General features: G+C 37.9%; 1 protein-coding gene across 6 annotated transcripts in view; it reads right to left on the bottom strand.

Annotated features, from left to right (window-relative positions):
• LOC111055426 (rho GTPase-activating protein 21-B) overlaps positions 1-12,464 on the bottom strand; it is an 87,128-nt gene that overhangs the window by 68,383 nt on the left and 6,281 nt on the right. For 5 of the 6 annotated variants that reach the window (XR_005572832.1, XM_039440436.1, XM_039440435.1 and 2 more), the window contains exons 4-9: positions 11,511-11,750; positions 8,063-8,255; positions 5,776-5,971; positions 5,180-5,322; positions 2,644-2,823; positions 696-875 (exon numbers count right to left, since the gene is read on the bottom strand). Coding sequence is in view for 5 of the 6 variants with exons in the window: in XM_039440436.1 (XP_039296370.1) it covers positions 696-875; positions 2,644-2,823; positions 5,180-5,322; positions 5,776-5,971; positions 8,063-8,255; positions 11,511-11,750 (1,132 nt within the window). In the remaining variant the exon portion in view is untranslated. The remainder of the gene's footprint in view (positions 1-695; positions 876-2,643; positions 2,824-5,179; positions 5,323-5,775; positions 5,972-8,062; positions 8,256-11,510; positions 11,751-12,464) is intronic. The other variant, XM_039440437.1, reaches the window with a different exon arrangement.

The raw sequence follows: 12,464 nt of genomic DNA, 5'->3' as shown, positions 1-12,464 counted from the left end.
AAAATACTAAGAAATTGTCAAAAACCACAGATTTCTCAGTTTGTTTGCATACGTCGCTGTGTGCGCTGGCCTTAGATAGCAGATCACTCTGTGTGTCCAGGCCTTTAGGCAGTCTGCGTCCACTAGGTGTGGCGGGAACGCGGAATTAGAAATGTTCGCAACTGAAATGTACATGGCATTTCCAATTCCGAGTTCCCGTCACAGCTAGTGGACGCTACTATTGTCCCTGTGTGCAGGCTGCTCAAGTGACTCCCCAACATCAAACAAACCATACGAATATTATTCACACCCTACTTCTGTATAGACCATAGTGAGGTCCACGTTATAATGGCAGTGGAGAAAGATAGGAGAACAACGTAGCCGATCCTCAATGTCTTGTCAATGTTTTCTATAGACGGTAGCTGATACAGGTGGTTTATTGATGTAATATTAACTGTTCATTCTCGTTTAAAATAATCAATTATATTTTATTAAGCAAGACATTATATTTCTCAATAATTCATAATCAAGATGAAATATTTTAATTTTTAATTCTACATTGTTGAAAGACGATCTGGCAACAGAGTAAAGCGAGAAAGAGATAGCGCTATCCGCTTTGTTGAATGATAGACAAGGATAGCAATACCATTTGCTAATCAAACACTGCCATTATAACGTGGACTTCACTATAGCAAGTATCGATGATATCGACTCACCGAGGGATCGACTGATGCCAGCGCGCTTGTCTTGGTTGGCCGCTGATGGCACAGGTCCGCCGCCATCTTGTGTCCGACTGGTGATGCCTTGTGTCTCGAACTGCCGCCTTCTCAACGCCACATCCGGTGCACTGCGCTTCTCACTCAAACCGGCCAGCTCGCTGCGAAACAGCTGCACACCTGCATCACAACAACATTATTTCAAAACATCTACTAGAACATAGCAACATATGTCAACACACCAGAGACATTTTGGACAAGTGACTGAAAGGCGATATCTAGTGAGGTCCACGTTATAATGGCAGTGTTTGATTAGCAATGATATTGCTATCCTTGTCTATCATTCAACAAAGCGGATAGCGCTATCTCTTTCTCGCATTACTCTGTTGCCAGATCGTGGCAACAATGTAGTGTTAATAATTAATTAACAAAATATTTCACCTTAATTATGAAAATTAGTTATGAAATTATTGAAAAATATGAATTCTTGCTTAATTGACCGAGCATTTCTCTTAATGTTTAAATGTTTATATGTTGCGCATTTACGGCGAAACGCGGTAATAGATTTTCATGAAATTTGACAGGTACGTTCCTTTTTTAATTGCGCGTCGACAAGGTTTTTGGAAATTTTGCATTTCAAGGATAATATATAAGGAAAAAGGAGCCTACTTCATACGCCAATATTGAAGTAAAAAATCTGGTGTGGCGTACTCACACAACTTTCCTTGGCGTTATGAAAATTGATCAACTAACGCTAGTGTTCCCGCGCATCTCAAGTCTACTATTCAAAGATATGAGCCAGCTGGTGACAGGGCAATAACACTGGAGACACACGAGGTCTGCTATCTCTTCATAGTGAATGATTTAATAGAATCAACAGTTGTCAACAGTTTGCAGTTGAAGAATATTATTCTCTTGAATTTCGAGCTTATTTTCAATTTTAGGTGAAAATGTTACTCAACATTAATTGTAGAGATTTTTATGCTCAATCTTCTCCACTTGAATTTTTTTGTTTAAATTGTATCTGAAGCCTGATAATTGAGAATCTAAAATCAAACTTTGCATAGATGGGGCGGAACTCCTGAAATTTTTACAGATATGGGACTTGTGGCAGTTGATAGTGCTTATCGATGACTATTCCAGGTATAACTTTAATCAAAACGTTGGAGCCGTTTTCGAGAAAATCGCGAAAACCCCTGTTTTAGACAACATTTTCGCCATTTTAGCCGCCATCTTGAATCGCATTTGATCGAAATTGTTCGCGTCGGATCCTTATATTGTAAGCACCTTACGTTCCAAATTTCAAGTCATTCCGTTAATTGGGAGATGAGATATCGTGTACACAGACGCACATACACACACACACACACACACACACATATATATATATACAGACCAATACCCAAAAACCACTTTTTTGGACTCAGGGGACCTTGAAACGTATAGAAATTTAGAAATTGGGGTACCTTAATTTTTTCGGAAAGCAATACTTTCCTTACCTATGGTAATAGGGCAAGGAAAGTAAAATCAGACTATAGAATTTATTCATCATAAATCAGCTGACAAGTGATTACACAGATGTGTGGAGAAGCCAGTCTATTGCTGTATTTCCATAAAGTCTATAGTTTTAATCAGGTACTTGTGGATGAGAATACTGCGTGAGGTCCACTGTTCACAGAACTACTAGTAGGCTATAAATGCACAATTAAGTTATATTTTAAATAATTGACAAGTCCATTTACCCCTTTGAGAGGAGGTCAATGGCTGCTTAATTATCTATCTATCCAATCAGAAAATCGGAGAGCGTCCTGCCGTGTCGACTCGTTTCGACCCAGAATATCACAGCAGTACACAGAATCTCAAGGGCAATAATAACTGATAACTGAGGGACAACAGCTGACCCTCGGCTGCTCATAGATTATGAAAGTTGAAAATAATCTGGACTGACCTGTGAGGCCGGCACCCTCTTCGAAGACTTGTGCACGCGTAGCGACAGGCACCAGAGCTCCGCCTAGAGCAGAGCTAGAGCAGCTAGACATAGACATAGAGCTGGAGCCGCTCTCATCTATCCTAGTCAGGCCTTTGCAGCGTGGAGACACTGCTGCCGGCTTCGTCCGCCATGGAACTGCTAAAACAAAAATCACAAAATCTCTATATATATAAAAGGCTAAGCCCCGACAGACTGAAATCACACCACAGCCCAAACTACTGAGCCTACAAACTTGAAATTTTGCACAATTGTTTATGATAGCCTCAAAACATCCACTAAGAAAGGATTTTCAGAAATTTGCCCCCCTGAGGGAGCTGGGGCCCCCCAAAATTTTGTACTTTTTAACCGCTCATTGCACAGCAAAGTCATGAGGAACTTTTTTGTTCAGCTACGGAAAAAAATTAGATCTATGCAAAAAAATTTCGATCAGGAGCACAGGGGGGTCCAGGAGAAGGCATTTTTCGAAAATTTTGATGTAAAATCACACTACAGCTCAAACTAATTGTCCTACAGACTTGAAACTTTGCACAAATATTCTTCAAACATGCTAGACGCGCACTAAGAACGGATTTTGAGATATTTTGCCTCTAAGGGTTTCAAAGGATGAAAAAGGATCCTATTAAGTAAGGTTATGAAAATGGTAGGCCATATGGAACTGAGATAATTGACACATGATATTCTAACATATGTTGTAATCATTGGAAAGCTTAAAATAATTTTATCAATCAGCTGATCAAATTTAATTTTTATTCGGCTCAGACAAAAGCCTCTCTAAATGGAGGTAGAATGATAAGGTTGACAACTTTTAGTTCTGTTGTTTTAACATTTTTTTCAAATCACTTTCAAAAAGTTCATGTAGTACCTACTATTGGGTTTGAGACACTTCTGGCGCTATCATAGTTTCACAACTATTCTATTCCACACTCCTATCTCTTACAGTCGTTAACCATATCTATAATAAAATAAAGAGTTGGCTTATACACGTACGGGATAGGAGAATTATGTTTTGACGCATCATCACGTCTGAACTACTGGACTAATTAACTTGGAATTTTGCATATAGGCTAGATTCTTAATTAACCAAGGATGGTTAGAGGCCTATTTTCAATTCTTCAAAATTTCATTACATCAAGTTTTCAGATTATCAAGTTTGAAAATAGATCCTTGCGAAGCACGGGTTCCTGCTAGTAATTATATAAAAGGGATAAATAAATGAACAGATTCATATCTATTTACAAGTAAATATAACAGCTATTTACAAGTGAATTATCATTTCATGTAATTATTATGTAGGCTACTAGCAGTAAACACGTTCTCCGCAAGGGTGTGGCGCACTCACACAACTTTCCTTGTCGTTATGAAAATTGATCACCTGACGCTAGTGTTCTCACGCATCTCAAGTCTACTATTCTAAGATCTGAGCCAGCTGGTGACAGGACAATAGCGCTGCAGACACACGAAGTCTGCTATCTCTTCATAGTGAATCATTTTAATAGAATCAACAGTTGCCAACAGTTTGCAGTTGAAGAATATTATTTTCTTGAATTTCGAGCTTATTTTCAATTTTAGGTGAAAATGTTACTGAACATTAATTGTAGAGATTTCTATGCTCAATCTTCTCCACTTGAAATTTTTTGTTTATATTGTATCTGAAGCCTGATAATTGGGAATCTAAAATCAAACTTTGCATAGATGGGGCGGTGCTCCTGAAATTTTTACAGATATGGGACTTGTGGCAGTTGGTAGAGCTTATTAATGACTTTTTTAGGTATGAATTTCATCAAAATCTGTTTTTGACAACATTTTCGCCATTTTAGCCGCCATCTTGAATTGCAATTGATCGAATTGTTCGTGTCGGATCCTTATAGTGTCGGACCTTAAGTTCCAAATTTCAAGTAATTCCGTTAATTTAGAGATGAGATATCGTGTACACAGACGCACATACACTCATATATATAATATATATATATATAATATATATATATATATAATATATATATATATATATATATATATATATTATAATTTTTGTTTTGATTGTAAGCTATGTTTTATTTTTATTTCTATGAATTTATTGTAAATTGTATTGATGGCAAATAAAGAATTGAAATTAAAAAAAAAATCAAATTAAATATATACACAGACCAATACCCAAAAACCACTTCTTCGGACTCAGGAGACCTTGAAACTAATAGAAATTGGGATACCTTAATTTTTTTCGGAAAGCAATACTTTCCTTACCTATGGTAATAGGGCAAGGAAAGTAAAAATTGACAAACTGAAAACTTGACGTAATGAAATCTTGAAGAATTGAAATTGGCATGTGCAGCCGGGCTTTAGACTAATAAAACCATATAGAAGGCAAAAGATGATGAAATTGAACAAAAAATGAAGAAATTGAAGAGGACTAGGAGTTTTAAACCGGTCCTGAGATGCCCTGAAATAAATAGATGTACTAGACCCTGTTCACCAATATGTACATAGATATACGTACCTTGTTCGGTGGTTGACGGCTTGATGACACATGAGGCAGGAATGGCGGCCGGCCACTGGATGGGCGGGTTGGAGGGGGAAGCAGACGGCTGAGTCACTCCTCCACGCAGAAACTCTTCCTTCTGCTCGAAGCTTTTACGGATCCTAAACCAGGCCAAAATACACCACTATTAATTGACAAATAATAAACATTTCAATAAGTGAATGTGAGACCAAATCGAGAACAAATGAACAGAATATGTTCAAATTTACTACAGAAGCTCAGCTGGGGTGTAATAATGTTGTGTTAGAAGAAATTTGAAATAACGCCAAAGATACACGCCCAAAATTAGGCTAGACTGGAGTGCAATAATTCTCTGAATATCCTAACGAAGTTTTCCACCCTGGTGATTGAATCGAGCGAAGAAGTACTTTGACTTTCTGATGGAATGAAGCATGCTCAAATGAAAAATGCAGGCGAGCGAAGCGAGCCCTCTGATCTTTTTTTTTGACGATCAAGTCGGGGGTCCAGGGGGCGGAGCCCCCTGGCTAGAAGGATATGGCGAGCGAAGCGAGCCTGACGGCTAGTAAATAAATGAATAGAATAGTGGCACTTACCTATCAATAATAAGCGAGTCATCACTGCTGTGAAAGTCAGCCCGTGACATCGAGTCCAAACTGCTAGACGCACTGCAACTATCTCCGTCCTTTTCCCCTCCTCCTCCTCCATCACTGGCTCTCCTCCACTCCTGATTACCACCACCTCCCCCCACTCCAGCCTCCAAAGAGAGAGACGAACATTCTCGGCCTCCTCCTACAAACAAAGACAAGAAAAATAGAAGCAAATTAGTCTGGAGACAGTATTCATTGGTGTTGCTATCCTTGTCTATCATTCCACAAGGCAGATAGCTCTATCCTGTTCTGTATCAAATTATGGTGTTGTGTATCAAGTTGAGATGATACTGTATCATATTGTGTTGATACTGTATCAAGTTGTGATTGTTATTGTTCTATAGTGAGGCCCACGTTATAATGGCTGTGTTTGATTAGCAATGGTATTGCTATCCTTGTCTATCATTCAAAATTGAAAATTCTTGTGTCAAAAATGTTTGATCTTCCATGACGAATTGCGAATAGCGTATTTAAATTTCCAAATATATTGATAATTTTAGACACTACAGTCTATTTTTGTGAGGACTTGGTACGTTCTTCTATAACTACTCATATGTGTGGAGTGCTTTCGGACAGGGTCCATTCTCAACACTCAGTGAGTAAGTTAGTTAAAAAACGAAAAATTCCTCACAAAAAAAATAGATTACAGTGTCAAAGTTATCAATACATTTGAACATTTATAATGTATTCTGAGTCATACTTTTACTAATAAAGCCATATATATATAGCCGTTTACGGCTGTTGGTGACCCTTCAAACCTTGACGAAATTCTCATTCCGAAGAAAATGAAGCCATCAAAATAATTAATTTCAAAATATAATTGATTTATATAATGACTAAAAATATGATCATTTTAAAATACCTAAACGATAAGCCAGCGCCAAATTTCTTTCACAGTTTTATACTCAAAATAAGCTAACAAATAATAATAATAATAATTTATTTGCCAAAAACAAAATTACATTATAAAACTTACTATAATTTAAATTATAGAATACAATTCGAATAATTTAATATTTTTACAATAGAACAAAATAAATATTACTTGTTGGCACAGCCGGCAAGGAAAACCTGAGCGCCTGCTGCGAGTTCAAAAGCTGAAAATTAACTATTACATTCGTGGAGACAAATAAAGAATACAAAATATAATAAGAGTTTCGGTTTTAAGACAGAGTACAATTGATGAATTTTCTGTGATTTTACATAATTGTGGTTGTTATACATATATATTTGGTTATTAGAATTTATACTTTAGGTAATGAGAAGTAAATGTGCTGTTTAGTCCAGTGATTTATTTCGTTTAAATCGATTGAAACCAGAAATTAATGTGAAATGTTCAACAGTCTTCAGTTACACCCTTAGACCATAAAAACTTTATGATTGCACCAGAGGAACTGTTATCAGTACATCAACAAGCATTTAAAAAAGCATAAAATTATAGGAAGTTTACTAATTAAATATTGTAATAGAACTACATAATTTTTATTATTTGTCATGAATTTTCACAATGAATAGATAAATTGTTGACGACGGTGAAAATTCATGACAAGTAAAATTATGGAAAAAATGAGAGGCTCTAGTCAGTCGGTTACGAGGACGGGACCTGGAGCTATCTACTGCAGATAATCGGGCCCGGCTCTACCCTTCTTTTCCGAGACACCATTTTCCTGGTTCAGTGAGTTCAGTGAGCTAATATTATCAATTTTATTATTATATATTATTCATCTTTTTTATTGAAGGCAAATCCTGTAATTATTCTATTGTTTGTTTAAAAAGTTTTCTCAATATTATTTTATTTAAGTTTCCAGTTTCATTTTGAGTTACAATTTGATTAAATCGATTACTTAGTTCTCCAAAATATAACTGTTTTGTTTATTATTTTAAAATATAGTTCCTTTCTCATGAGTTATAGAGTTAGATCAATTTAACCTCTCGCAAGCCAAGCGATTCCCCTATTATAAATTGTTACCATAATGTCTAGGGTTGTTCTCACAACCTTATAATACCATCACAATACCATACATAATATAACCCCAATATATTCCAATTTTAAATACCCCATTACAATATCTTGATTACATCTCTTTACTAAATTAATTGAAATTTATGAGGAATTCAAGGTATTTTTCCCGGTTAGTAAAATCATGAGGAATTCAAGGTTTTCCCGGTAGGTGGCCACCCTGTCCAGCCCCGATGTCTCAATAGAGTAAATTGAACAAACACATCAACTCACCTGGATTAACAGCCAACAGTCTGCTGCTATGATGATGATGGTGCGACAACAGTGGAGGCGTGAGCGGGGGAACACTCTGGTGATGCGAGAGCAGGGGCGGTCGCCGCGAGGGGGAAGCACTGCCCCCCGAAGAGGGTGACCTCAGCCGAACGCGCGGGTTTGTCTCGGGGTTGTGGGCTGTGTCTCCAAAATACTGCAAACAAAATTATTTATTCTTCATTGATTGATACTATAAGCACATCATCAAAATGACAGGGAGAGAAAAAATAAGGTAACCTTGTGCTATTCCTCTCCCAAATTTAGATAAGGTTACAAATATAACCTATGTCTTGTAGTTGTTCACTTAAACAAATTAACAATGTCCAAGTAATGCAAAACACAATACAAATTATAATAAAACAATATTAATATAGACTAGCAGGAAACCCGTGCTCCGCAAGGGTCTAATTTCCCAGGCTGACAAATAATTTTTGAATAGTAGTGCTCATCGAATTTCCATCTAGCTGTTTACCCTGTTGTCAATATTTGCAGTAGCAGAAGTCTTCGGGGTGAATTACAGCATTTAATTTGGATTTTCGTTTAGTGAGAATTATCATTTCTAATTTAAAACATGACAAACTGAAATCTTGAAGAATTGAAAATAGGCCTATAACCATCCTCGGTTAATTAATAATCTATATGCAAAATTTCAAGTTAATGAGTTGAGTAGTTGAGACGTGATGATGCGTCAAACATAAGTTATTTACTTTATTAGAGTATAGATTAAAAATATTTGGTAATAGCGGATTAATGTAGGAAAATATAATTCAGTAGGCCTATGAATTTTTACAGTTGGAGCGTAGAAAAGATAGTGCTTTTGTGGTTGAAATCCTGTGGTTGAGACACTTCCTTTCTACGAACATCTGCCGCGTTTACCTCACATTCAATTCTAAATTATCAGCTAACTACTATTATTCAAGAATTAGTTGAATTGATTGATTGATTGAGTACTTTATTTATGTAGATTACAATATATACTGGCTTATACACTTATATACAATAGCTTACAATACAGCAAAATTATAGACGAATTTACATAATATAGACTAAGAAAATAATTATTGAACTGTATATGATATGAAAAAGCAATTTGTATAGATAACTATAGATAATAATCATATTGTTATGCATGTACATAAATTGGCGGAGCTTTGGACATATCAATGTCCATTCTTCGGAAAGAATAATAAAAATATCCTCCCCACTAACTCTCTACCAAAAATTGAATGGGAGACTATCTGTTATTTTTTGAGAAATGGTGGTTGAAGTGAATGCTTTTCGAAGCGATAACATTTGATCATCCAGCTACTTGAGTCAACCAGAGCCTATCACGCCGTAATTCGATAACTAGTAGTTCTGTGAACAGTAGACCTCGCGCAGTTATAAAACACAGCCTCCTCTGTCCATCAGAGTAAATCCTGTCTGCATGTCGTGTCGGCGAGATATCGGTATGAAAACGGCTAATTGCTGTTTGGTTTGGAGTATAAATAAATGCTAACATCAAAAGCTAATCTCCTTCAAGACATACTGGCAACAGGTCAACCCGAGTTGAAAGCAGAGAAAGGTCGAGAGAAAATACTATGTTTTCTGTCAGTTAACATGCGTCATTGCATGCAATGAATAGTTTACACGACAGCTGAATTTACATTGAGATATTATTGCATGCGTCACTGCAAGCAATTAATAGTCCACTTGATGATGAATAATTCTATAGTCTGATTTTTACGGTAATACTGTATTGGCGTTCGAAGGAGACTCATTTTCCTTATGTATCCTTAAATGCGAAATTTCAAAAAACCTTATATTCAAGTCGACGCGCCTTATTTCAAAGTGCTTGTATACCAAATTTTATCCAAATCGGACTTTGTAACTGCGGTACAAATAAACAACCAGGCAAAAGACTTAGTCGAAACTAAGGCTCAACTCACACTTAGGCGACTCAGGTGGAGAAGAGACTGGACTCTGGTGGAGAGCATGTGTTTCCAAATGGTGACACTCAGACCAGTCGATTCTAGTCTCCGCGAGGTCACCATTTCAAAACACATGCTCTCCACTAGAGTCCAGTCTCTTCTCGACCTGAGTCGCCTAAGTGTGAGTTGAATCTAAAGGTGCGTACAGACATTCGCTCTGCTCCGCAACCGAACGTCACTCCAGCAGAGCGATTGATGATCGACCGGGGAGCAACAGTGGTTCGACCGGGGAACGCAAGAAGATCTAACATCTTCCGTAACGTTCATGATGGGTGCGGGGGAGGAGCGACTGTGGTACGATGGAGGAACGAGGGCGGTACGAAGGCGGAGCGTGCTCGGTGCGGGTTGGAAGTGCGTATATGTGTACGCAGCTTTAAGGTGCGTACAGATAATTACGCGCCTCCAACCCGCTCCGCGCACGCTCCGCCCTCGTTCCGCCATCGCTCCGCCCCCGCTCCCCACTCGCACCGATCATGAACGTTACGGGAGATGTAAGCTCTTCTCGCGTTCCACTCTTGCTCCCCGGTCGATCATCAATCGATCTGCTCGAGTGACGTTCGATTGCGGAGCAGAGCGAAAGTCTGTACGCACCTCAAGACCACAGCTTCGCTTCGGTCAATTAGACCACTGCATCTGTAGCTTGGCCTGTTGAGACAAATGTTCTCAACAATATTTTTCTCTAACTTTTGGCAGTTGTTTTGGTGAAATATAGCCTATACTCTATAGTGAGGTCCACGTTATAATGGCAGTGGATAAAGATAGAAGAGCTGCGTTGCCTGTTCTCTGCCTTAATTAATTATATTTCCATATTGTAAAAAACATATTTGGCATCTTTATGCAGCTAAAAAGGATATTTCCATATTGTAAAAAACATATTTGGCATCTTTATGCAGCTAAAAAGGATAGTATCACCTATTTTGTGGAATGATAGACAAGGATAGCAACATCAAAGTTAATCAAATACTGCCATTATAACGTGGACCGCACTATAGACTACATGCATAGACTACAACTGCATGCTTAGTTTTCCATTACTCTTAATTTTCACATGTTTTGTATTTTTTTCACGCAGAAATAAAGTCAAATTTATTATTATTATTATAGACAAATTAACTTCGGACTTGGGATGGACGGACATGCGCAGCAGAGAAGGCATACAGCGGCAGGGATACAACGGCGGCTATTGCCGTTGTGTACCAGCCAGCGTTCTCTCATTTCCAGTGAGTATTCAAGTGCTAATGTTAAACTTAGGAAGTTTCCTCTCTGCAATCACAGACTCGACTGACTCTAATCGACAAACTGGCAACTGCGCTTCCACCTATGACTCAATCCATCACTGCAATTGGCTGATCACCCTTCATTTCTCTGCGCTGCCAATTCCTCCAAGTCAGAAGTAAATTTGCACGGAGTATAATTTGATGTGAATTTGAACTACTGACCAATTGTAGGAGATCATCATGCCTGGGAACCACCAACAGATGCAGATGTTTCGGTGATTGGCTGATCATGTGCACGACATGGGCGTATGTGAGTGACCCGGTCACTGTCTGCCCATTCACCGACACCACGCGGTCTCCCGTCTGCAGGCCGGCGCAGGCGGCTGGCGAATTCGGTCGCACACTCTTCACGAACATTGTATCCATTGGCTCGCATCCCGATCGGCATCCGGGCACCAAAACCTGCACAAGCCAAACACAACTCATTCATTCAAACACTTTAATCACAATACAATAATGAACTAGGCTGAGTCTGTACTATTTCTCTCCCAAATTTTGATAAAAATCAAATCAAATCAAATCAAATTTATTTCCTCCACAAAATTCAACAATTACAAAATTTAGGATAATGTACCTTAATCTAGTTTACTTACATTCTATCAACAAAATAAAGGTACAAGAGGTGGAAATGAAACCACTGGCATAAGTGAAAATCACTTGTTCGCCAGTAGGAGTAGCATATTGTCAAACTTCGGTCATCCACATCTAATTAATGTTGTCTAATATTGAAATCTAGATCATCTGTGCTTTGAGAATTAAGTTTGTTTTTCGGTAATTCTTCCAAATTATATTGTTTAATATGTGAAGATTTCCATAGAGAAACAATAGCATAAATAGATATCCCATGGTATAGGGCGTTTATGTCGCAAGTTTTATTGTTATCCCATAACGATAGTTAACTTGATTCTTTCCCGTGAAGCTTTATGACGCTGGTAGTCTCTCATATTGTGTCGTTCATACACTCTTACCCGGTCAAAACAATAAATATCGACAATAATCGACAGTAATCGGCTTAAGATAACAGTAAAAGTTGCGACATAAACGCCCTATACCATGGGATATCTACTTACGCTATTTTTGACGTGACAACGTCTTATAAATTGGTTTGCCGGGTGA

Source organism: Nilaparvata lugens, chromosome 14, assembly GCF_014356525.2.
Source record: "Nilaparvata lugens isolate BPH chromosome 14, ASM1435652v1, whole genome shotgun sequence".
Taxonomy (NCBI): Eukaryota; Metazoa; Arthropoda; class Insecta; order Hemiptera; family Delphacidae; genus Nilaparvata; species Nilaparvata lugens.
This window is presented reverse-complemented; position numbering and strand designations above follow the sequence as displayed.